Below are 26,638 nucleotides of genomic sequence, written 5' to 3'. Positions count from 1 at the left end.
AAACTCAACTGTCACCAGAAGAAAACAGGAATCCTAAATTGAACTGGCTGGACAATATTGCACCTAGCTTAGGTTTTAGGCATACTAGTCAATGAACATCTGCTCAATGACTGCTGAGTATTTGAGGGAGGAAAATCCCATTAACCTAATCACTTCAATTTCTTTGTCTTTAGCCTTTCCCCACGAAGGATATAAAGTACATAAAATATTTAAAACTGTGTTTTACATATCTTCAGAATTAGACAGAAAATACATTGTTTCCAATCTTTTGTTAGATGAGGCAAAACAGGGTTTAGCAACATTTTCAACCGACAGCAATAGAGTAATTACTTTAGGCTTTGTAGGCCATCTCTAAATAAGCAAGTATGAGTGGGTTCCAGTAAAACTTCATGTGCGAAAGCAAGAAGTAAGGGACAGATCTGTCCCCTGGGCCATTTTTTGCCAACTCCAGAACTGGAGCAATAAAATATTAAATGATCAGAATCTGCTAACAGCACCAGCCACAGGGAAAGAGCTCAACACAACAAAAAGCAGAAAACAAAAAGGTTTTCATTAAATTTGTTATGACATCCCCCCTCCCCTTTTTTTGGTTTTTGAGATAGGTTTTCTCAATGTAGCCCAGGCTGTCCTCGAACTCAGAGATCCGCCTGCCTCTGCCTCCCGAGTGCTGGGATTAAAGGCGTGTGCCACCACCGCCTGACCCAACAACAATTTGTTTACCATATGAGTATAAAAGTTAGTACATCAAAGGCTGGAGTTGCTCCAGTAAAATATTAAATTTGGATTTACTTTAATGAATAAAAAAGAACTTTGTTTATACTGACTTATCCATATGAACTATTCTGAATACAACATGACATTTACTTCTTGTTTTGATTTAATGGAGGCATCACTCAATTTTTGAAAGTTGTAACTTATTACCTAAATTGTGACTTAAAAATACTTAAGTTGTATGTTGCCAGTGGCCATGTCAGGGGAGCGGCAGGTGGCAACTGACTTCAGGGATGGGCCCACAAGCCTGCAAGGCCCTGATGGGTGAACCTCAGATAGGCAAGGCCCCAAGAACCTCAGTACCAGAGTATCTCTTGCTACTGCTGTGTCTTTGTGTTTGCTGCTGCCATTTTTCTCTGGTATCTGGCATGGTGTGAATGGGTGTGGGGAGATCCCCACTGCCCTTAATGTTGGTTGTATGATTATCTCATGGAAATATCCCATTCTATTGGGTATTTTTTGTTTGTTTGTTTTGTTTTTTGAGACAGGGTTTCTCTGTGTAGCTTTGGAGCTTGTCCTGAAACTTACTCTGTAGCTCAGACTGTCCTCGAACTCACAGAAATCCACCTGCCTCTGCCTCCCAAGTGCTGGGACTAAAGGCATGCGCCACCACGGCCTGCTCTACTGGGCATTTTTACCTGTGGATTATTATGAAGATGATTTCCTCCTAAGTTCTACTGTTGAACTAAAGCAATGATTTTATACCATACGGTGTTACTTTAAATAGGATTTTGATGATTAAGGGGTTATGGCAGAGGCTAGCTTAGTGGGAAAATTAATATAGGTAAAAGCAAAATATGGTGCTGGCTCCACCTCTGATAAAGCAGGGGCTGAAGAGGATAGAAAATAACAAGGAAGTGTCACTCAACTCAGCTAGTTTCTCTTGAGTGTAGGCTGTGGCTCAGGTTAATGATAAAGAAAACCAACAGTCCCAGAAGCTAAGGTAGTTCAAGTTCTTTTAATCCTAACATCGAGAGATGTGTTCACGGGTTTCGGTGTGCAACAAAGCTGAAACAAAGCTTTAAATAATGATTTAAAGTTAGGTTAAGATGTTTGTGTTAATGGCTTTGAGGTCAAAAAAAAAATCTTGGAAAACAAAGGGCATACTTTTAATAGCTGAGCAAGGTCAGGGACAAGGACAATGGCAGCCCGGCTACTGCTGGCTGACTTACTAGGATTGCTGGGGATCAGGGTGATTATTAATTCCTTGTACCCATTTCTGCCCTCAGCTTCCGATGTAAAAACTGTTGAAAAGTGGGTATGCACCCCGAGGATTTAAAATAGAGCTGATTGTTTTTCATATATAAAAGTTTAGATCTGTGATTCTTATAAGATTACCTTTTGAGATAAAATAAAATGATTGGTCCTTTGTAATGGCAAAATGCAGTCTGCCAGCAAGAAAACTGGCTGAGAAAAATACCTTGCTTGCTTATACCCTGTTAATCTATAACAAGTTGCTTGGATATAAATGTATGTGGGTTCCTGGGACAACTTTTTTTCACCTGTAATACATAAAATGTTTAATCATGTAAGGGATATGAAAAACATGCTGTTTTTTACTTGTACTCATTGTAATCATTCACTTGAAAATTAGATTGTAACCACACTGTAATTTTGATACTGCTTGAGAGATTTTGTTGGGGGTATATAAGCTTTAAGGGGAAAAAATAAAGTTAGTTAGAAGGAAGAAATCAAGAGAGACAGAAGGGATACATCTGGATAGAGGTAAGAAAAGACATAAAGACCAGAGAGAGAAGATGATGGAGAGACCCTTAAGGTGTAAGCTGCCATTGTAGAGAACAAAGAGGCCGGTGCACACAGATAAACACTGGAGAAGCCAGGAAGTTAAACACACAGCTCACCTCTTCAAAGGAATGAGGTGCGCAGCGGCTCTTCCTGGAGTGCTGGAAATGATGTTTACACCCTGGCCATCCTCTGCTGTCTGAGGAGACAGGCTCTGCTGTATCCCAGACTTTATGTTTCACTTCTCCAAGACGTTTCCCCCTAAGTCTGGAGCACTGTTTTTAGAGCACAACCCACTCTTCTGAGTGAGGCCACGTGTGCCTTACAACAGCCTTAGTGACCTCCGTATTATCTGAGGGCCGGGCCAGTCCTGACACCACAGGACTATGCTTACCTCAGTCAAGCTCCCTAGACCCTAAATCTTGGGCACTATCTCTGAGTCAACAGCACCCGTTCGTGTGAAAGGCGCCAGAAGGACTTTATGAAGACTCTCAATGTAAGCATGTCTTCAATTGTTGTGCACTTGGGAGTGAGTTAATTGTCATCTGAATACGTTTTTCAAAACTGTGCTGTGCTTGAATACGGCTAGAGTAAAAACGATCTGGGCAGACTCTAGACTGCTCCAGCACTGGTTACAATAAAATGGGCCGAGCCAAGCTTCATTCTTGTCTCTTCTTGGATCACTTTTTCCCTGCCTGCTGTAAAGCCTGCAGGGGAATCACTACAGGCCATGTGGATGGGAATTGAATCCAGGTCCTCTGGAAGAGCAGCCATCTCTCCAGCCCAAACGTCCCCTGCCCCATGTAGCTCAGACTGGTCTCAAATATGGAATTCTGTCTTAGTGTCCCAGGTACTGGGATTACAGGCATGTACTACCATGATTGGCTGAACAGTGACATTTAATAACATGCTCTAACACATATGGACTTGTATTAGGCATAAAACTCCAAGCAGTTAGACAGGCTGAGCTGTAGGTTCTGTACATAGGTTAAGATGGCACTTGTAAAGCAAACAGAATCAGTACACACTACTGTGAAATAATCCTTCTGCACACTGTGTGAATATATGTCGCTATGATTGGTTTAATAAACAAGCTGACCTGCCAACAGCTGGACAGGATAAAGTTAGGTGGGAAAGTCAAACTGAGAAGGATGAAGAAGAGCAGAGTCAGAGGAGTCGCCAGCCAGAGGCAGAGAGAGCAAGAGATGAACCTGCCATGCTATAAAGGTACTGCCACATTGTAGCTGGAGTTGGCAGAAGGTAAATAAGGAATATGGGTTAATTTAAAATGTAAGAGCTAGTTAGTAACAAGCTGAGCTATTGGCCAAGCATTTGTAATTTATATAAGCCTCAGTGTATTTATTTGAGAGTGGCTGCAGGACAGGAAAAGTCCACCTAAAGAACCTAGTTCAGAAAACCGAAGAACTAAATTTAGCAGAAGACCAAAGGTATTCATTCTCTGAACACAGACACTGAAAAGGCCTGATATAATGTATTACAGTTTTTGTTTAATAAATCATAGTTACATCGTACTTGCCATGTGCCAGACATCATTCTATATGCTTTACAAATATTGGTTCATTTAAGGCACAGAAGCATTTTGGAAGTAATTATATATTATTTATTTATTGTGTGCTGGAGTTACGTATGTGTATGTACCACGTGCATGCAGCTGCCTGGGGTTACAGCTGTTTGTAAATCATGTGATGTGGGTGCTGAGAGCCAAACCTAGGTCCTCTGTAGAAGCAGCAAATGCTCCTAACTGCTGAGCCAGTTCTCCAGCTCCAGAAGTAACAGTATTATATCCTCTTTCTAGATGAGAAAAATGGAGCATAGCGAAGTTACATTAACTTCCTATAGTCACATAGGCACATAAATATTAAGTGGGAAGACTGAATTTCAACTTCAAATCACTGTATTTGTTGTCGTGAAAGCAGTTATTTTTCCCCCTTTTTTCTTTTTATGAGACAGGGTTTCTCTGTGTAGCCCTGACTGTCCTGGAACTCAACTCTATTGAGAGACTGGTCTCGAACTCAGAGATCTGCCTGTCTCTGCCTCCTGAGTACAGCAACCACTGTCTGACCATGAAAGCAGTTTTAATTTGAGCTTCTGAAAATTATAGGGGCTTTGAAGGGACAGACTATGTCTTTAATTCTTAAATTCTGAACACAGCTGGGAAGAGGATAACAAAATTAATTTATGTGAGATTTTAAATTGTACTTCATTTTGATTTAAGACTGTTGTGCTTACGAAAGTTTCTTACTGCAAGCTATCTAAATCTTTCACATGTAAAGGTTGACATGTTGATCTAATTACAATATATCCTGTCAACAACAGCTGAATGTATTCTATGTATTATGCTATGTTTGATGTTGGAAATGTATTATATGATAAATCTTTTAAAAGAAAAGAAATCCCACCAGCTTGCAAACTGGTCTAGCCATTCTAGAAATCAGTGTGGAGAATTCTCAAAAAGCTAAAAATAAATCTAGCATATAACCCAGCTGAACCACTCCTTGGCATATCTTCAAAGGACTCAATATCCTGCTCCACAGATACTTGCTCATATCATAGCTAAGAAATGGAAACAATCTAAATGCCCTTCAACCAATGAATGAAAAACGAAAATGTGGTACATATACACGATGGAATAATATTCAGCTATAAAGAAAGAAGAAGCCATGAACTTTACAGATAAATGGGGTCCTAGAAAATATCCTATTGAGTGAGGTAATCCAGACCCAGAAAGACAAATGTCACATGTTCTCTGTCATTGGAGGCTCCTAGCTCCAACTCTTTAGATGTGAGAACGTATCCTGGAGTCACTGCAGAAACCAGGAAAGTGAAATGTGACTATTGCCAGGATAGGAGAATTAGAGAACAACAGAGGGGGATATCAGGGTGGGGAAAAGAAGGGGCTGTAATTAGGGATGGGGAAGGAGGATACAGAGGAGGGTAAAATAACAGTAGTGATGTCTAAAAAAAATCATAAGGAGTCATGCCATCTACCTAAAAATAGCTCTATAATATTTGTGAGTCTGTGTATAAATATGCTTATATAGTTTAAATGATATTATCTCTTCCGGGCTAGCAATTCTACATCAGGAGCCAAAGACCATCAAATAAAAATGCCAACACTAGGCAGAGAAGCCCTGTTTTGAGTTGTTGGTCAGATTTGTCCAAGAGACTCCCTTACAGGCTATTTATTATAGGCTATTTATTGCAATTGTCCTTGTTTGTCCTCCAGAGGCAGAACATTAAGTCTTTATTGCTGAAAACACCATACATTTCAGATGTAGGGCCTAGAGGCCCTGAAGCTGGAACTGACCTGAAATGCCTCCTCCCTGTGAACTACCTTTCATGGTACCAGAAGGCACTACACAAACTTCCAAAGGAGATGTTCTTGCTTGTATGCATTTACGTATACCATGTTGTTGCTGAAGGGCTTCTCTCCAGGTTCCCCAAGTCCCGCAGTCCCACAATCCACTTATAAAATAATCACTCAGACGCTTATATCACTTATAAACTGTATGGCCGTGGCAGGCTTCTTGCTAACTGTTCTTTTATCTTAAATTAACCCATTTTTATAAATCTATACCTTGCCACGTGGCTGGTGGCTTACCAGAGTCTTTACATGCTGCTTCTCCTGGTGGAGGCTGCAGTGTCTCTCTCCCAGCCTTCCGCTTCCCAGAATTCTCCTCTCTCCTTGTCCCACCTACTTCCTGCCTGGTCACTGGCCATCAGTGTTTTATTTATATAGAGCAATATCCACAGCACCATGTCTATGCCTGAAACTGGTATTACAGACAGCTATGAGCCACCAAATGGTGCTGGAAACCAAACCGGGGTCCTCTCCAAGAGGACCAAATGTCTTCGACTACTTGGCCATCTCTCCAGACCTTCAGCAAATGCTCTTAACAGCTGAGCCATCTCTCCAGCTACTTACAGTCATTTTCTAAACAGTTTGTTTGTGAGGTTATTCAATCTCCTCAGCACCCAACCTCAAAAAACAGCTAACATTTATTGAGCACTTACTGTATACAAAATCAATGAGCTAAGTACCGTTGTAAGTACAATTTCAACCTCAAGCATTTTCAAGTACTACTATTCTCTAAATTTTCAAGTACTACTATTCTCTAACTCTTTGTGTGTGTGTGCGCGCGCGCATGTGTAGGCCATAGGCTGACCTTGGGTTTCTTTCTCAATTGTTCTCCACTTTGCTTGCTGAGACATGGTCTTATTGCTTCTAGAGCTCAAGGATTTGGCTAGGCTGGCTGGCTATAGAGATCCAGGGACCTAACTGTCTCTCCACCTCCCTCTCCCAGCCAGTGCTAGGATTACAAGCACTTCACTAACAGCATCTCTCCAGTCCCTTTACTGTGTAAGTCATGAGACAGAGAAGTTGCTTAAGGGAAGTTAGTCTAAACGCTTGGATCCAATTAGCAGCACCACTATAGAGACTTGCTTTTAGTCTCTAGACTGTGTTTAGAGCTAAGGTGGACAGACTGCACAACACTTATTAGCTGTTATTAGGGCCCACAAGATTTACAGGAGTCCATGAAAATTTTTAAGAGCTAATATTATTATGCAAGTATTATGTTTACATATCAGAATAAACTCATTGTTATTTCAAGTTATAGAAGAGAATTTTAAGCATTTTTCTTATGGTGAAGGGACTTGAAAAAAGTCACAATGTGGGCACTGGCTCTACCACTGTTTTATTCTCCATCTTCCCCAGTTTTCTCATCTCTCATATATAATTTGCTATCAGAGTCCTTCATTACCTTGAATGTCTCTATAATTATATTTTTAAACCAAACTGACTCCTGAAAAAGTGAAAATGATTAATCAATTGCAAGTTTAATTCATCAAAGAGGATAAAGCATCATGCATTGCTGTGAGGTATCTTTCTGTACAGAAATGGGTTAAGTTATAAGAGCTAGTTAGCAAGAAGCCTGCCATAGGTCATACAATTGGTAATTCATATAAGTCTCTGAATGATTATTTTATAAGCGGCCGAAGGACTGCGGGGCCAGGCAGGACCAGAGAAAAATTATGGCTACAATGTATGACTCATTGCCACTACTGTCCTATCTCTGTCTGCAGGTCGGGGACCAAAGCCCTGGGGTATATAGGTAGTCATTTCATCTTGTTTACTGATGCAAATAAGTCACACATATTACCTAGTATAGAAAGTCCCTTATGGTATGTCTTAGCCATGAACAGGTTATAAGTGTTCCAAACATCCTGAAGGATATGTTCACTCATAGTTAATTTGGTATATCAACTTGATGAGGCCATCAGATGTTCAGATATTTGTTCAAACATGAGGATATTTCTAGGTGAAATTTAATATAGAAGCTGATAAACTGACTAAATCAGGCTGCCTTCCCTAAGACGGGAGGGCTGCATCCAATTAAAGACCTGGATAGAAGAAAACAGAATCTGAGAACCAGGGAATTTCTGTCTAAAGATACTGGTTTCCTTCTCTTCTTACCTGAATTGTATTCCTGGAACACACATACTGTCTCTCCTGGTTTTCAGGCTTTCAAATTCACACCAAACTACAGTTTCCATGGTCTCCAGTTTAATATGTATTTTGAGCTTCTTAATTTCTAGCAAATATTATCTATTATATATTTATTCCTTCTCCCTCCTGCTTCCCCTCTTTCTCATACACACACCCCATTTGGTTCTATCTGCTCTCTCTCTCTCTCCTTAAATGAAACATCTCTATTTCATAAATGACACAAGAATATAAAAAGGGTATATGGGGCTGGGGGTGTGGCTCAGTGGTAGAATTATCCCTAGCAGACAAGGTCCTACTTTGAATCCCCAGTATTGCAAAACCAAACAAAACTCAGAGAGTTTAGTGTACTGCAGGTGCAGCTCAGCTTCTCAGAGGCACGAGTGGCACTGGCCCCCTGGGATTTTAGACTTGGTTCTTCTGCCACGGAAATGCACATCTTGTTAAAGTATCTTGTATTTAAGGCACCTGTTAAAATCTCCTCAGCTTATTTCCAATTATTTTTTTCTTTCATGCTTATGATGAAATCCTGATTTTTCTATTGCAATAGTTTTGCTATTGGTAACACTAAGTCTTATGTAGAAGAAACTTAAAATCCAAGTAATTTAATCTTCCACTTCAGAGGACACCTTATGCCTTACCATCATTAAATATTAAGTAAGATATCAAATACAGCTACGCTTGTATACTTATCAATCCCTAATTTCAAACTATAAAAAGAGTAGCCACTGTAATATTTACCATGCTCTGAAAAGATGATCAGTTCTCTCTGTACAGTTTCTGGACAAATCTAACACAACACTTCTACTTGGTATTAAAGGCCAGAATGCCAAACTTTCTGAGGGGGAAACAGTAAAAAAGAAATACAATTCAACCAAATACTTCGTAAACAAAGACCGACAAAGCTCAAATCTTAAATCTATTTGTTTGTTTTTTAAGATTTACTCATTTATGTAGTTATGTATATGGGTACTTTGTCTGCATGTACATCTGAACACCAGAAGAGGGCATCAGACAGTTGTGAGCTGCCTTGTGGATGCTGGGACTTGAACTCAGGATCTTTGGAAGAGCAGTGAGTGGTCTTAATTACTGAGCCATCTCTCCAGCTCTGTTTGTTTTTTGAGATGGGTTTCACTATGAAGTTTAAGCTGGCCTGGAACTCTATAGAGCTCAAGCTGGCCTTGACATCCGCCCCCTCCCCCAACCTCCTGTCTTAGCCTCCAGGGTATTGGAATTACTGGAATGAGCCATCACATACAGCCTTAATTCCTTTATTTTGATGCTTCTATTTCCAGCCACAAATCCAAATGTGTATGAAAAGTGGAACATGCATGATCTTGGGCAGATGATTACGGAAGAAAAGATGTGTTGTATTCAGCTTGAGAATGCTGACTTTCTAGAGAAACACTAGTAACTTTGCCTCCAACGGCCACAGCGCTGTCACCACCCCTTTTCCTTTTGCTGTCTCCTTAACTGTTTTAAACAGGTCAGAGTTTTAGTACACTCTAAAGTACTCTAAAGTACACTGCCAAGGGGCAGTGGCGTGGCAGTAATGAAAGACCTGCTACCCACACCATTAACTTTTCCTTATTCAAAATTTTAAAGCTTTATTTTATCTGTATGAATGTTTTGCCTGCATTTATTTATGTGCACCATGTGCATGCCTGGTACCGGTGGAATTCAGAGGAGGGCACTGAGTCCCTGGACTGGAGTTACAGACAGTTGTGAAGCTACCATGTAGGTTCTGGGAACTGAACCTGCATCCTCTACAAGAGCAACAAGTGCTCTTAACTGCTAAGCCATTTCTCCAGCCCCATCCTTAAGTTTCAAAAATGTATTTTTTATTTTACTTTTTTAAAAAAGATTTACTTATTTTTATGTTATGTTCATTGGTGTTTTGCCTGTCTGTGTGAGGGTGTCAGGTCCCCTGGAACTAGAGTGACAGACAGCTAAAAGCTGCCATGTGGGTGCTGGGAATTGAGCCTAGGTCCTCTGGAAAAAGCGACAGTGCTCTTCACGGCTGAGCCATCTCTCCAACCCAATTTTTATTTTTAATTTTGTGTATGTGTGGCTCAGTGTGGGTATGTGTACATAAGTGCAGGTGCCAGAGGAGTGGGGGCCTCTGGAGCTGGAGTTCCAGGCCGTGATGAGTCACTGGGCATGGATGCTGGGGGACTGAATCTGTGTCCTCCAGAAGAGCAGCTCTCTCAATTGCTGAGCCATGTTCCAACCCCACATCCTTCATTCTTAAAGGTCTCAAATTTCATCTAATAACCTTTTTCAGTAATAACAGCAGGATGGCTACTAACAAAAAATAACTTCATGGCCTCCCTTCCCAAAGAAAATGTTAGTATTTACTAATGCCCTAGATTCTCAAGTGACATTCTGAGTAATATTTAGTTTTACAAAAGCTCAGGGGCAAATCAATGCTTATGCTGTAAACTCTTCTGCTGAAAAGGCTTCTAGGCCATTTAATCACCGCTCCTGGCAGGTGAGGTGGCTCCTGCCTGCAGCCCAGCACTGAGGAGACTAGGAAGGAGGCCCGCTGCAGCTAAGGGACAGTTTAAGAGAAACATTAACGAACATAATCCTCTCTCAAAGGGCAAGATTAGGACTAATGTACATTTTCAGCAGAATCTCAAGTCCAGGGAGGAAAGTCCAGGCCAGCTTCCTTCAGAACAGCAGGCCAAGAAAGTCACTGTTTAATCTGGATGCACTCCTGACTCAGTCTGCTAGCGGTTTACCTAGTTCCCCACCTCGGCTTTCTTCCCAGACTGTTCTCAGTAGTTCGTTCTCCACTCTACATCTACCACTGAAATTCTGCATGTCCCATTCCCCAATCATAAAAGTGTGAAGCCTGGCTCAAAAGATCTCAGCAAGTTTTAATAAGTATTTTTGCTATCTCTATGCAGTTTACATTTTATTTAAACACAAAATTCTCTTTCTGCACATTTTTCACTCATTATCCCAAACCATAAAGCTTTCAAGAGGCTGTCAAGATGCACAATCACATGTCATAGTTCAATGAAACCCATATATGATTATGTTGTGTGTATATATATTCAACTATTAAATTATATATAAATAAACTCAACATGGATCGTGTAAGAAATTTCCATCTGAAATGGTCATACTTTTAAAAATTCATTATCTGATGATGTTCAAAGTTCTAAGGCTACAAACTAAAGATCATCCAATACCACTGTCACCTTATACTTTACTGCACTGAAACTAAATAGGGAAAGGGTTAGATCAAACCAACAGTCTTCATTTTGTATTAAAGTTAGTTAATTTGTTGTTAAAATTATAAGGCTCTTTCCTCAATGATAAATTATTAAATAGTAACACTGCACATTAGCTGAGCCGTGCAATAACTGAATTAGCAAACAAACTCAAAGCCAATGAAAAGTGAGAAGCTGTGAGTACAAACTGGTAATACCACATGTATCAAAGCAATGAAGTGGAATTACTCAATGACTTCAGAGATACTTCCAGTTAAAAATGGCTTTCTTAGCAAAAGACAACTGGAAAAACAGCAGCCCACACCAATATTAAAAACAAGCCTATGGAGAAGATGTTCCCATCAGTGGCGGCTCTAAAGAAGCGCCTTTTTTCCTCAAGAGGATGCCCCTTTCCTCACCACTTGGGCTGAGTAATAGTAAAAACGAGTACAGAGTACAACTCAGGACTGTGAAGCAATGAGATCAAGCCACATCTACAGGGGCTACTTTAGATCAAAATAAATATTAATGAACCTCTTCTGAAAGAGTATGAACCAGAAAGAACTGCACACAGGTGCTAAGTAGTACAAATATTCTCCCTGATACATCTACTCCCTAAGAATAGTTATAAACAAAACAAAAACACATATACACACAAGCAAGAAGCTATAAATAAATTACTATAACCACAGTAAGTTAATCCACAGTCACTTCTTCTAGGGCTAAACCTAAATTTATCTCATGCCAGATCTTTTTGTGGCTGTTAAATTACCAGGTTTCAAATCCCATTAGCTCTCTCCTGTAATCAAAACTGTACTTAAATAATTTTTAAGAGACATAGTTAACTGACGTTTTTTAACCTCTAAAGTAAAAAAAAAAAGTCCTAACCTTTTAAAAAAATTACTGTAATGATAAAAACTGAAGGAAAATGGCTAATATTTAAAACAAACATTATGAATGAATAATTTAAACTGATAAATTTCTGTTATCTAAGAAGCATGATAAATTGCATGATAGCAATTTTACAATTTTTCAAAGGTTGTGAAAACTCTAACTAATCTATAAATCAGGCCAGCAATATCATATTTCACACAGACACCCCTTTAGCAGGTACTCAGTTAATTTTTTTAAGCTGTATTAGAAGTCTCCCTGGCAACTAACATGTTATACAAATAGAGGAAATTAGTAAATACCTGAACTGAAGTGGCCGAATCCTGCAAATGGCCACCAGCAACTGTTCCTTTGGAAGTTGCAAAAGAGATACTGTGCATCTTAGGGGTTCCCAGAGTATCAACATTTTCATCTGTCCTATGTGACTGCCAGACTTCCTTTCGATGATGGGATTCTGTAGCCTGCTGGTCTCCAAAGGCAGCCCAAGAACAACCATCTTTTTGTTCATCCTCAAAAGCATTCCAATCTACAGCTTGGCTAGGACCAGCTGAACTGAAGTCTGCAAAATCATCCGAGTCTTGAAAAACACTACCACTGTCTTGAGTATTTGGCACAGAATCAAAATCTCCAAATTCACCGTCTTGACCATTTTTCAGTTTTGAGTCAGGTTCACTGTCTTTTCCAACAGCCTTTCCTGCCAATTGATCTTCCTCTGATAAACTACCAGAGGTCTCTTTTAGGTCGGATTCAGCAAATATCATTTCCTCTGGGCAAGAAACAGCATTTGTATCCTCAAATTCTCCAAAATCATCACCTGGTTCACTAAAATGTAGAAAATGCTCCGAGGACTCTTCAAAAGTGACATCACTCATTGAATCTTGAGTACTAGTAACAAAAGGCGGAGTGGTGCCACTGGCTGTGCCAAAGTCACCAAAATCATCCTCATTGGTGTCACGGCAGGTCATACAGTCGTTACCACTGTCCCCATTTTTGATGCTTGCAGTCGAATCATCTAAAACATTTTCTTCTGTGGGATCAAGGTTTGGGATTTTGGAATTAGTAAACTTTCTATTTTCTTCTTTGGAAGAATCAACTTCATTAACATCAGAAGTTTTAATAGAATCCATGCATAGGCCAGCACATTTAGAAGCAAATAAATCATTTTCCTCAGTTTTACACTGGTCCCTCCTAATGGCTTCGGAATTTTCAGTTGAGTCTCCCAGGCTCCAAGCCTCAGACTGAATTCTTGAATTTAAAAATTCATCCTGCTGCAGTGTTTGACGGTCTTGGTTTTCAGCACTGAAACCTCTGTCAGTTATTACATGGACTTCTGAAACACGGACCTGATGTACTCCATCAGTAACTCCTTTATCCTCAGAGCTGCTACCCGAAGACACATCCTTCACAGAACTCAGTTCCCTGACTCTGTTGATTCTGCTGTTTTCCTGAAGGGTCAGTGCATCACCATCACTTAAAGCTGCACATTCTATTTCTTCTAGTTGTATCCTTTCTGTTTGGGAAAATGCAGCAAAATCTGCAAATTCCTTAGCAGGAATAGCTGCCGAGTCTACACCACACTCAGTGCCACAAGAGCGAAGAGGCTTCAGTCCCTTTGACTCAGCCGTGTTGTCTAGGTCATCTGTTCCCTGAGGGTTTACAGTTTCTAAACCTGCAAACCCGTTTGTTAGAATTTCCAGACAAGGAGGCTTTGCACCGTTGCAGCTCTCTAACTGCTTGGTTTGATGGACAATGTTCGTATCAGTTCTAAAATCTCCTGGAGAGAAACTTCTGGGTTGTCCAATGTTTGGTCCTGGCACCACTACTTTATGTAAATCTCCCAGGCTTTCCATGCTGTCGATGGAAGTATCTAAAGTTTTAGATGGAATCATTTCTTTGCTGGTGGTAGAAAGTACAACATCAGATTGACTTTTCACAGGAGTAGAAAGTTCAGCAGTGATATCCTTATCATTACCATTTTTAACGGACTTAAAGCTTGTAAGGCTATCTACATTTTCTGAATAATCATGAATTGGCATAAAATGGTTTGAAGGTACAAAGTCTTCCTTAGGACGAGTATAATCTGGTGCATCAAAATCAACAAACCCTACACCAGAAGGGCTGACTTCTGAAAATCCACCAAATTCCCCAAAGTCATCCTCATCATCATCCTCTGCTCCATTGTCCAGTGGTGGGGGAGATGAAGAGTACATTCGAATGATGTCTGGCTCCATTGTTGAGCAGCTTCCCAATAATTAATTTATGCCTTAAAGAAAGAAAAAGCATTTGTTGTTGTTGTTGAGAAGACAGATTACCTATAACAAGGGTTTTCAAGCTACTTTAAAACAGTACAAAGTTGTTTGGGCATGGTAACAGGAAGTACACGCAGGAAGATCAAGGCCATCCTCAGATACATAGCTAGTTAACCTGGGCATTAATCTCAAAATACCAAACAAAAAACCAAAACTATCACCACCAAAACAATGAAAATTACTGTTCTGTTCTATGTATATGTATGTGCGTGTGTGCATATACGTGTGTGTAATTCCAGATACACGTGTGTCTTTGGGTGCAAATCACGAATTGTTGCTCAGACTCACTCCATCCACCGTTTTGTTTTTGAGACCTAGTCTCTCACTGGTCTGGAACTTGCCACATAGGCTAGGGTAGCTGGCCAGCCTCAGGAACACCTGTTTCCACCTCCAACCAACTTTTTTTTTTTTTTTTTTTTTTTTTTTTAAACCCTTGGGTTCTGGTAATAAAATTTAGGTTCTTGTGTTTTGGCAGGCACCATTTTTCTCTTGGGTGAAATTGCATAGTTACGATCTATTGTTTTTTATTTTATTTTTTAGCATTTAGTACTGGGGACATTTGGCAGAACAATGAAATTTTGGGGTTTCAGAGAATCTTTTTCCTTTCTTCCTTTTTGTTCCAAGACAGGGTAGCTCTGTTTGGCTGTCCTGGAAAACTTCTGTAGACCAGGCTGGCCTCAAACTCAGAGATCCTCCTGGTCTGCCTCCCAAGTGCTGGGATTACAGATGTGTGTCACCACCACAGGCTGTGATTTCAGAGAATCTTAAACATATAAAAATACACCTACACAATTTTCTCTCAGGTACTCTCCTATTTTTTAAAAACTCTTGTTTGAATTTACTGGAGACTGCGTGCTTGCTGCTCTCTCTATATATATATAGATATACATGTATACATATACACACATATTTATTATATTATGCACATAATTATTTTATCTCTAATAATTGCTATGTTCTTCATTTTGATTTTCAATGTTTATTTCTGGCCCAAGTTGACTTTTGGAAAAGTTTTCCTTCTGAATTAGTTCAAGGCTCAGAAGATGTTATGAAAATTGTAGGGTTCTCACACACATACTCTACCCAGGTTCCCCCAGTGGTGATGACGCAGCCAACAACTACAGTGCGGATGTTTCTTGACTTATCATAGGCTACACCGTCATAACCTTATCATAGGTTGAAAAGATCACGAGCAAGACACATATTTAACATGTGCAGATTGCTCTGAGAACCTAAGTTTTCATCTCTCTAAGACACAGCTATCCAGTAATGTGAACACTGGGTCATATGGTATGTCCAACTCCATCTTTTTTTTTTTTTTTTTCCTTCGAGACAGGGTTTCTCTGTGTAGTTTTGCGCCTTTCCTGGAACTCACTTTGGAGACCAGGCTGGCCTCGAACTCACAGAGTGCTGGGATTAAAGGCGTGTGCCACCATGGCCCAGCTCAACTTCATTTTTTAAAAAACCTGAAAAAATACTTTCTCAAATTCACTTTTATAACAACAAATCAATATGCAATCTTCTCATTTGCAATTTTCTTCATTTTGCTATCATACAAGTTTAAGAGTTAATACACTTTCACTTTTATCATCCTCTACTTCTGTACTTAAAAAGAACATTAAAATAAATTTAAAATTTATTTTGCTGTATAATTTAAAGATCCAAGTAAAACTTTTGGATATGCTTTCCCATACTCATTAATTTATAGTATTTTATATACTTAATTCTTTTTTAAACTAAACCTGCCAGGGTTATTCTGATCTTTGTGCGAAGGCCAACAAATGAGACCTAATATTAAAAGCAAAGGTTAGGGTCTGAAGAGATGGCTTAGCAGTTAAAAGCACTTGCTGCTCTTGCAGAGGACCCAGGTTCAATTCCCAGCACCCACGTGGTGGTTTCCAACCAGCCGTAACTGCAGTTCCAGGGGATCTGACGCATTCTTCTGACATCCTTGGGCACCAAGCACAAACACGTGCATGTAAGCAAAACATTTGGACAAAACACTCATACATAATATAAAATGAATACATTTTAAAAAGCAAAGGTCTGGGCAGGGAGAGGATGATAAAACTATTTGTGCACAGCTCTGTGAATGAGAAAGGACAACTATATTTGGAGAAAGAAAGAACTCTAGGAATCCAGAAAGCACTGAAAATGTCAGGCCTGGTGGCTCACACCTGCAATCCAAGCATGTAGAAGGTTGTAGAGGGAGTCTAAGTTTGGGGCCAGAACAGACTACATAGGAAGTTCCAGACCCACTGGGGCCACACAGTCAGAGCCTGCCTAAAAAAGATGAAACGGGGTGGGGGAAGGAGAAAGAAAGAATATGAGTACGGATGAAAAGTAAATAGGAAAACTAAAAGCACACGGAGAAACACCAGTGCAGATCCGCAGGTCCCTCAGGGAAGGGAGGGCTCCAGCGCAGCAGGACAACCTCTTAGCACAGCTGGTTTCCTCCGCTGTACAGTACCGAGGACTGAGCCCTCCGCTGTACAGTACTGAGGACTGAGCCCTCCGCTGTACAGTACTGAGGACTGAGCCCTCAGGAGAAGCTGTTCACTAAGGAGACCCCACATAAAGTGAGAGAGAGAAGAGAGAGTCCTCCCAACAGATGCTCACATACCAACACAGAAAAACCTAAAAATTATGAATAGGGCAGTATTTCTACAAAAATTCATAACTCACCAGTAACTAAATTTAAATCTACGAAATACTGTATGAAATAAATGTAATTATGGGCAAATAATTAAAAAGATTAATTTAAAAAATGATCAGTGAACTCAAAGAGAATAAAACAGTTCAATATATTAAGGAATAATTAAAAAATAATACAATAAGCTGGGCAATGATGGTCCATGCCTTTAATTCTAGCACTTGGGAGGCAGAAATAGGTGGATCTCTGTGAGTTCGAGACCAGCCTAGTCTACAGAGTGAATTCTGGGGCAGCCAGGGTTACACAGGAAAACCCTGTCTCAAAAAACCATAATAATAATAAATAAATTAATAAAATAAGAGCCACCTCTTCAGCTCTCAACCTTTGCTTTTAATATTAGGTTTCATTTGTTAGTCTTCACACAAAGGATCAGAATAACCCTGACAAGGTCAGTTTAAGAGGCAGGTGGATCTCTGAGTTCGAGGCCAGCCTGGGCTACAGAGTGAGTTCCAGGACAGGCTCCAAAGCTACACAGAGAAACCCTGTCTCGAAAAACCAAAAAAAAAAAAAAAGAATGAAGTAAAACTGGGTGGTGCATACCTTTAATCCCAGCACTTGGGAGGCAGAGCCAGGTGAATCTCTATGAGTTTCAGGCCAGCCTGGGCTACAAAGCAAGTTCCAGGACAGCCAGGACCGTTATAGAGATACCCCGTCTTGAAAGTACATAAAATACTCACTATTTATAATTATTATGAATTATTGTCATAGAGGATCTGAAAGAACATGTCAATAAGAGATTCTGAAAAAGAGGCAGAGTTCTTAGAAATGAAAAGCTCAACATATCCAACAAGTAACTCAGGTGAAAGCCTCACCAGGAAACTGGAGCAAACACATCAGGACTTAAGGACAATGTTGACTAATTATCAATTCAGACATAGTAGGAAACAATCTATAGAAATACAAGACCTAAGAAAGGTAAGCGAGCAAAATTATAAGTTGGTATAGACAAAGGAACAGAAATGAAAGTAAAAAGCATAGAAAACTTGTTCAGGGACACACTAGCAGAAAATTTCCCAAACCTTATAGACATTTAGAATCTCAAGCAGACACGCTCAGAAGAAAACCTCTCCATATCATGTTATAGTTAAACTGCCAAAAGTACATTACAAAGAAAGATTATTAAAAGCTGCAAAAAAGAAGTACTGTCACGTATAAAAAAGGTTCATCAGAATAACAGCAAAATGATCAGCAGAGATCTAGAGGTTAGAAGGTGTGGAATGCTGTGTTTCCAGTCCTGGAAGAAAATACCTGGCACTAAGAGTACTGGATCCACAAGGCAGGTTACCCTTCAGAATCAAAGGTGAGATAAAGCCCTCCCAAGATGAGCTTAAACCAAATTCATGACCTCTAAACCATACACAAAGAGGAGGAGGATCAACACAATCATGAAAGAAATAAGCCTCACCAGGATAGTAAAATAAGCCAATGAGAATTAGAAAAAAAATCAAACACGATTGATTCAATAAACTATCAAACTTTTATTATGAATTTAGAGAAAAAGAAATGGGTGTAGATTATTTAAAGTAACCAGAAGAAAACAACAAAATGACAGGAGCTAGTAGTATATATCTTTCAGCAATAACCATGAATATAAATGGCCTTAATTCTCCAATTAAAAGACAGACTGAAAGTGACTTAGAGGTCAAGGACTGACTGGTCAGCCATTAAGTTACATGATGGAAGTGTACAAGTCAGAAAAAGGGGCCACTGTGGCATATTTATCTTCAATGATTTTCATTATGAAATCACCATAAGGAGAAAATAACTACATCAGCAGAGGATTCTGGTTTGTTTGTTTGTTTGTTTGTTTGTTTTTTTTTTTTTTTTTTTTTTTTTTTTTTTTGTTTGTTTTGTTTGTTTGATTGTTTGTTTGTTTTTTTGAGACAGGGTTTTTCTGTGTAGCCCTGGCTGTCCTGGAACTTGCTCTATAGACCAGGCTGGCCTCCAACTAAGAGATCCATCTGCCTTTGCCTCCTGAGTGCAAGGTTCAAAGGTGTGCGCCACCATCGCCCAGCCTTCTGTTAGTTTTAAAAGAAAGAAATAAAAGATACACATAACTGCCATTTTCTTGTCTAGTGTCCCATGTACACATGCCTGTGCATGCTCACAAGTCCAGAGCAGGACATGGGTGTCTTCTTCCTCCTTTGCTCTCTACCTCATTGCCTTAAGACACTGTCTTTCACTGAACTGGATGCTGACCTTTTCTTAGCTAGACTGGCTGACTGGCCAGCTACCTCATGGGATCTGCCTGTCTCTGCACCCCAATACTGGGGTTATAGGCACATATAGTCATGCCTGGTTTTTCATGTGGGTGCTAGGAATTCAAACTTGGGCCTCAAATTTGTAGAGAAGGTCTTATACATTGAATCATTTCCCCAACTCTCAAAATGAAAATAAATAAAATGAACAAATAATAAATAAACATTGGAGGTCAGAGCTCTGGCTAGTTCAACTGCCGGCACCCATGCCGAGGAGCTCACAACCACTTGTTAGCTCCGGGGATCTGTCATCCTTTTAGCCTCCTCGGGCGCTTGCACACATAAACTATTAAACACACAGACACATAAAAAACAAAAGATATCTTTAAAAAAATTAAGGGGCTGGAGAGATGGCTCAAAAGTTAAGAGCACTGGCTGGCCTTGCAGAGGACCTGGGTTCTGTTCCCAGGAGCCTCATAGTGGTTTACAACCATCCATAGCTTCAGTTCTGACACCTTCTCTTGGGACTTCCTCAGGCACCAGGTACATATGTGCTACACATACATACACTCACACATTTAAAAAAAGGGTATATTTAAATAAATGTATTACTTCTACGAACTATACACCCATTATCATATATATCTCTAAAAAACAAACAAACAAACAAACAAAAAAAAAAAACCCTGGTCCTTCATCTTCCAAAACACCTCTGTACTCACCAAACAGTAATTCCTCATTCTTATTTTACATAGCATAAAGTCTCCAGAGTCCATCTTTTGTAGCTTATCTCAGGGTTCATTTGTTTCTGCAGCTAAATAATCCCCCACTGTACGTATATGCCGTAGTTTGTCAGTCAATTCTTGGCTTGGCCACACCTTTTTTGGTTATTGTGAATAAGGCTTCCATGAACATGAATGTACAATATACTTTCTTTTTAAAAGATTTTATTTGAAATAACAACAGACTTAAAAAAGTTGCAAAAACAGTATGAAGTCCTATGTACCCTATAAGTTAGCTCCCCATAACGGGGACATCTGTACAGCTCTAATATAGGAGCAAAATCAGAAACTGGTTAGCATATTTTTAACATTCCAACAGATCTTATTCAGCTTTCACTTTTTATTTTGAGACAGGGTCTCACTAAGTTGTCAAGGTTGGACTTGGATTATTTGCTCTGTATCAGAAAAGTCTTGAGCTTAGAGCATCTTCCTTCAGCTTCAAGAGCAGTGGTGTTTCAGGCCGCACTACCAGGTCCAGCTCCAGAGTGGTAGGTAAACAGCATTACGCAGCAGGCAAACCCATTAGAGTTGACTTCTTTCTTACTCCATCTAACACCTTTGAGGTTCATCCTGGTTATCACATCTGTCCACAGGTCAGCAGTGTTTCACTGTATAGATGTACTATTGTGCAACCCCCTACTTGCTGAAGAATATTTGGGTAGTTTCTAGTATTTTCTATTTTAAACAGAATTACAGTAAAGATGCTAAGAACATCCATATATTACAGGTACTTTTAGAAATGCAAGATGCCAAGAGTAATGCCAAGAGTATGATGCTGAAACCTATGGTAAGGACATATTTCGGTTTTTAAAAGCTGCCAAAGATAATTTCAGGTGAGTGTACCATTTTACTTTCCTATGCTGAACCTTTAAAAAAAAAAAGACTGCCTTGCTATGTAGCTCAGGCTGGCCTCAATTCATGGCACTCCTCCTCCTTCCTAAATCTTCCTCTATGTAATGGGAATACAGGCATCAGGTGCTATGCCCAGAAATACCTGATATTTAAAAAACAAAACAATGTATGATCTTTCCAGCAGAAACTGCCTATAGCTAAACTACTGGGTTTTTTTTTTTTGTTTGTTTGTTTTTTTCTTTTTACAGAATCTTTCACTGTCTGAAAATGGAACAATTAATTGGTTCAGGCCTATCTCAAAATCAGTTGTCAATACAAACACAAAAATCTGAACCAGGACACTTGCAACCAAGGCAGCAATACAGGAAATAGTAATTTTTCTTCCTGTCACATCTTGGCAAGGTATTCTATTTTCTAGGTGTTATAAACTGGACTGGCTTTCCAGACTACAAAAATGTCTATACTTCTCAACCCAGAGACACCTGTTGAAAGAACAAGCATTGCTCTATTTCCTCTCCAGCAGGTCTGGTCTCTGGCTCATTTGTCCTTCAGAAACTTTCAGAAAGTTCATGCCACTGCTTCTAAGTATCAGCCAACCAGTCAACGTGGAGAGAAGGTTTATACATTCCCAGATAATTATGTGTGTCCAGGTCAACTCTACTTAAAAAAGGATTTATGTTAATTAAAGTAGCAATTGTACAATGAATTTAAAAATTATATTTGATTTACATAACCCATTGCTGTTAAACATTGAAAATATGGGGTTTTTAATATCTGCTTCTGCTTAACAGTGATGGAAAGGTAAATGAGCTACTTCAATGCTGTACCTTGTTGTGGAATACTATTTTAAGATGTGTTACATTTGTTTATGCTGTGGAACATTTGTTTAATGATGTAAAGATGTGTTGTGCCTTCTTTTATGTTACATTTGTTTAACTCTGTGAACCTGTGTTATGTGACTGCCTAAAACACCTGATTGGGCTAATAAAGAGCTGATGGCCAATAGCAAGGCAGGAGAAAGGATGGGTGGGGCTGGCAGGCAGAGAATATATAGATGGAGAATAACATTAGAGAAAAGAAGGAGCAAGAGAACAAAGGGAAGAGGACATCAGGGGCCAGCCACCCAGCTACACAACAAGCCACAGAGTAAGAAGCAAAGAAAGGTATACAGAATAGAGATAGATAAAAGCCCAGAGGCAAAAGCGAAAAGGGATAATTTAAGAAAAGGTGGCTAGAAACAAGGCAAGCTAAGGCCGGGTATTTGTAAGTAATAAGACTCCATGTGATTTATTTGGAAGCTGGGTGGTGAGCCTCCCAAAGAGTCAAAAGAGTAAAGATTAATAAAACAACCAACAACATTACCTGGCATACACACTGTTTCCTCATCCTTCCTAACAGATGATTTACTCAGCACCATAAAAGTTTCCAACCAGCCATCTAATTTCTGCATATTACCTGAGCAAGTAAGTGGGGATAGGAGAGGCATTTCACTTATTATTTTTATGCCTGCTTTTTCCAAGACATTTTAGAAGGAAGTGAACACATGGGGGTATTGTCTTGGCAGTCAGAGAACAGTGAAACTACGATAAACACAAATAGTTGACACAGAGTTTCATTACAGGTAGTAAACAGAGTATGCCAACAGTAGTCAACGCAAGGGAAAGAGAATCTTAGAAGGAGAGCTTCTATACTTAGAAAAGTTTTTCATGGGAAATTACGTCCTTATAAGGTTAGAGGTCAATGGAGGTAAGGAACAGTAATTGAAAATGCAAGGCAAAACTAGGAATTTGACTATGCTCCAGTGAATATGTGGACAACCACTAAATGAACTTTTTTCTTGGAGGAGGGTCACAGAGGAGGGGGTGGACATGGGATGACTGGGAGGTAAGCACAATGGGGAGCATTATGTGAGAGTCCTGAATAATCAATAAAAAATTTTAAAAAAGACTTAAGTAAAACCTTTTATCTGAATTTATATGTCAATATCTCTGTGTAGACATCCCTACCTACCAGACAAAAATTGTCATGTAAAAAAAAAAAGGCAAGGTAGAGCATAGCTTCTGGGAGTTTTGGTAAGAAAGGTGTGATATAAAGGAGTCAGAGGAATGATCCAGAAGCCCAAGCTTCGGTCGGCCAGACTGGGGACCTTGCAGACTGGCAGCCGGAGCAGCAGAGCATACTGTGTGAAGACATCTTGGTATTAATCCTTCATCAAGAGAAGCTGCACTTGCTTAAGGACTTCTGACTTCAAGTCTGAAAGGGGCAAGGAAAAGAGGGGCCTGCAGGCTGAGACCTTTCAAGTTAAGAGGCAAAGTGAGCTTAGGAAGGCAAAAGACAGAAAAAAAGAAAGGGAACTACAATCAGCTTAAACCACTTGGCTATTTAAAAATAGTTTCTCAAGGAGAATGATTAAACTACCAGATAGCAAGACTTGATTTCAAGCCAAATGGTCATATGAGAACACAAAACTGCCATTACAATGTGGTAAGCAGAAGACAGACTGACTTTTCAAACAATGGTAGAGCAACTGCATGTATAACTCTAAAGGTCTCAGCAGGGTTGAGGTCAGCCTGGGTTACACCAGACTCAAAAAAAGGTAAGCAAAAGAAAAATGAAAACCCATTGAATTTGATCAAACACAAGGAACTGGAGGAAAACCAGCGTTAACAGCTTTCTCTTGGAAGCACAGCACCAGCGAGGAGGAAACAGGAGTGGAGTGCTTGTCGCACAGGCATGAGAAGCTGTGTTTGGAGCCAGGTTAAAATGACTCCAATCCTAGCCCAGAGGAGGTAGAGACAGGTGCTGGCCAGCCAGTCTAGCCAACTCAGGGAGCTCCAGGGTCAGTGAGAGAATCTGCCTTAAAACAAAACAAAACCCCATATATACATATCTCACTGAGGCCGGGCGGTGGTGGTGCACACCTTTAATCTCTGCACTTGGGAGGCAGAGCCAGGCAGATCTCTGTGAGTTCAAGACCAGCCTGGTCTACAGAGCGAGATCCAGGACAGGTACCAAGGCTACACAGAGAAACCCTGTCTTTAAAAAACCAAAGGTGGGGGGGAGAAGAGAAAAGAAAACAGATCTCACTGAGGAAGATACTCAGTGCTGTCCTCTAGCCTCACACGCATTTCCCTTGCAGCACTCCTTCTAATCATATTCTGGAGTCTTACTTTGGTGTCAGACATAAACAGATATGGCCTCTTGCCATAGGGAGCATACCAGTTCCCCTCCCTACTTTTCAATATTTTTCTATAATTTAAGAACCAGAAAAATATAACATGAAGTTAATAATGATTTCAACATTTCAGCTGTATATGTTTGGATGAGCTGGGGAAAAAGATGATTATGGCCTTGAGTATTAGTTTAGGCAACTTGGCAAAGGAAAATGATCTAAACGGTATGCAGCAGATTCCATTTTGGTGGGCCAGGAAGATAGCTCTGTGGGTAAAGGGATTGCTGTGCAAGCCTGGGGACCTGATAATTTGTACTACATTAAAATTTATCATTTCTCTTTATCAAAAGAATACTATTACTAGAGTGAAAAGGCAGCCATCATCTACCTGGAAAAAGATATTTGCAATACACAAAACTGCCAAATAACTCATATCCAGAAGACAAAGATTTCCTACATGAGAATGTGACACAACCCAGGTGAAAAATATCCAACATATTTGAATAGGTATTTCACAAAAGATAACCAAACGGCCAATAAGCACATAGACAGTCATCAGGAAGGCTGTGTATGGTGGCATGGGCCTTTAATCCCAGCACTCTAGAAGCAGAGGCAAGTGGATCTCTGTGAATTCAAGCCCCGCCTGGTCTACATGGTGAGTTACAAGCCAGTTAGGGCTACATAGTGAGACTCTGTCTCAAAAGAACAAATAAACAAAAAAGTCCTCAAGAAAACGAGCATTAAAATCATAGTAAGAGGGCCTGTGAGATAGCTCAGCAGGTAAAGGCATTTACCGTTCCAGCCTGGCAACCTGAGTTTGATTCTAAGAACCCACATAAAGGTGGAAGGAGAGAACTGACTCCACACATGCTGTGGAATAATCCTCTTGTACACCGTAAAGACTTATCACTCAAATTGGCTTAATAAAACACTGATTGGCCAGAACCCAGAGAGGAAGTATAGGTGATGTGACAAAACAAAGGATGATGGGAAGGAGAAGGGCAGAGTCAGGGGGTCTTGAGCCAGACACATAGGGAACAGGAGGTGAACGTGCCATGCTAATAAAGGTACTGCCACACGGCAAAGCATAAATAGAAATATGGGTTAATTTAAGTGTAAGAGTTAGCTAGTCACAAGCCTGAGCTATTGGCCGAGCATTTATAATTTATATTCAGCCTCCGAGTCAGCTATTTGGGACCAGGCAGTTGGGACAGGAAACACACACATACATTTAACAACAAGCACAGAGAAAGCCTGACAGCATTTGTCTGCATTTCTAGCACTTGGCAGGCCAAGAAAATTATGTGCTGAGGGCTAGCCTGGGTTACACAGTGAATTTGACACCAGCCTAAGCAACATAGCTATATTCTGCCTCAAAAACAAAACAAAACAAAAACCCAAACCAAAAAAAGGAAAAAAACCCAATAAACAAACAAACAAACAAATAAATAAAAAAAAATAAAGAAAAAGAAACACAGCCGGGCAGTGGTGGCGCACACCTGCAATCCCAGCACTCGGGAGGCAGAGGCAGGTGGATCTCTGTGAGTTTGAGGCCAGCCTGGTCTACAGAGCTAGTCCAGGACAGGCTCCAAAACTGTAGAGAAACCCTGTCACGGAAAAAAAAAAAAAAAAGAAAAGAAAAAGAAACACAAAACCATACCTTTACATATAAATTAGAATGGCTCAAATTAAAATTCTTATGGTCATAAGCATTTTGGCTGGAATCATATTTTAAGTTATTTGAAAATATGTACTAAAACTATGCCAGATCCTTAGTACCTTGTGGATTCTATATACTGGGTAAATTATTAACTACCATCACATTTATACCAAGTCTGTGTCTCAAATAACTGTCACATAAACAAACAGGCAAGTCAATGTTTGTTTAGTTGGTAAAACATTCATGTGACTCCAGATTTTGGAAGGTCTTTGAGAGAACAAGTCCCTTAAAATTGTTTTTAACCACACTGAGGATACATGAAGGTGACTTTACTACTAATTTTTATAACCAGTCCCTCAAAAACGTGCAGTTTGACTTACATATATAAACCATATCATTTCTTAAGCTTGGTTAGGCCTGATGACAAATCCACTCTGAAGACCAAGGTTAAAAAACAAAGATCACAATGTTTACCAGTAATAGTTTGTTAAAACAGATGTTTTGCAGGGGACTAGGCAAATGCAAGCCAGAATTCTCACGTGTCTTGAAGTAAACTGCATATACAGTGCCTATTTAGTTAGAGGAAAGACCACAAGAATAAAGGCTGAGAAGAAGGGACCTGGTTGGAATAGAAAGGATTCTTTATATGTAAGATACAAACTCTGCACGTCCTGCTCCTTTCTTACACATACTCATTCATTATCTACCCTCAATATCCTTGGGCTAACATTTAATGGCAGTCATATCGCTAAGTAAAGAGTGCCTCTCAAATCCCCAGAATTAAGCACCAAGCATTCCC

General features: G+C 39.8%; 1 protein-coding gene across 2 annotated transcripts in view; it reads right to left on the bottom strand.

The window, feature by feature from the left end:
• Positions 1 to 26,638, bottom strand: part of Aftph (aftiphilin) — a 68,626-nt gene that overhangs the window by 27,703 nt on the left and 14,285 nt on the right. For both annotated transcript variants that reach the window (XM_028876319.2, XM_028876320.2), the window contains exon 2: positions 12,456 to 14,416. In XM_028876319.2, the coding sequence (XP_028732152.1) occupies positions 12,456 to 14,384 (1,929 nt within the window). In that variant the 5' untranslated portion in view covers positions 14,385 to 14,416. The remainder of the gene's footprint in view (positions 1 to 12,455; positions 14,417 to 26,638) is intronic.

Source organism: Peromyscus leucopus, chromosome 10, assembly GCF_004664715.2.
Source record: "Peromyscus leucopus breed LL Stock chromosome 10, UCI_PerLeu_2.1, whole genome shotgun sequence".
Lineage (NCBI taxonomy): Eukaryota > Metazoa > Chordata > Mammalia > Rodentia > Cricetidae > Peromyscus > Peromyscus leucopus.
This window is presented reverse-complemented; position numbering and strand designations above follow the sequence as displayed.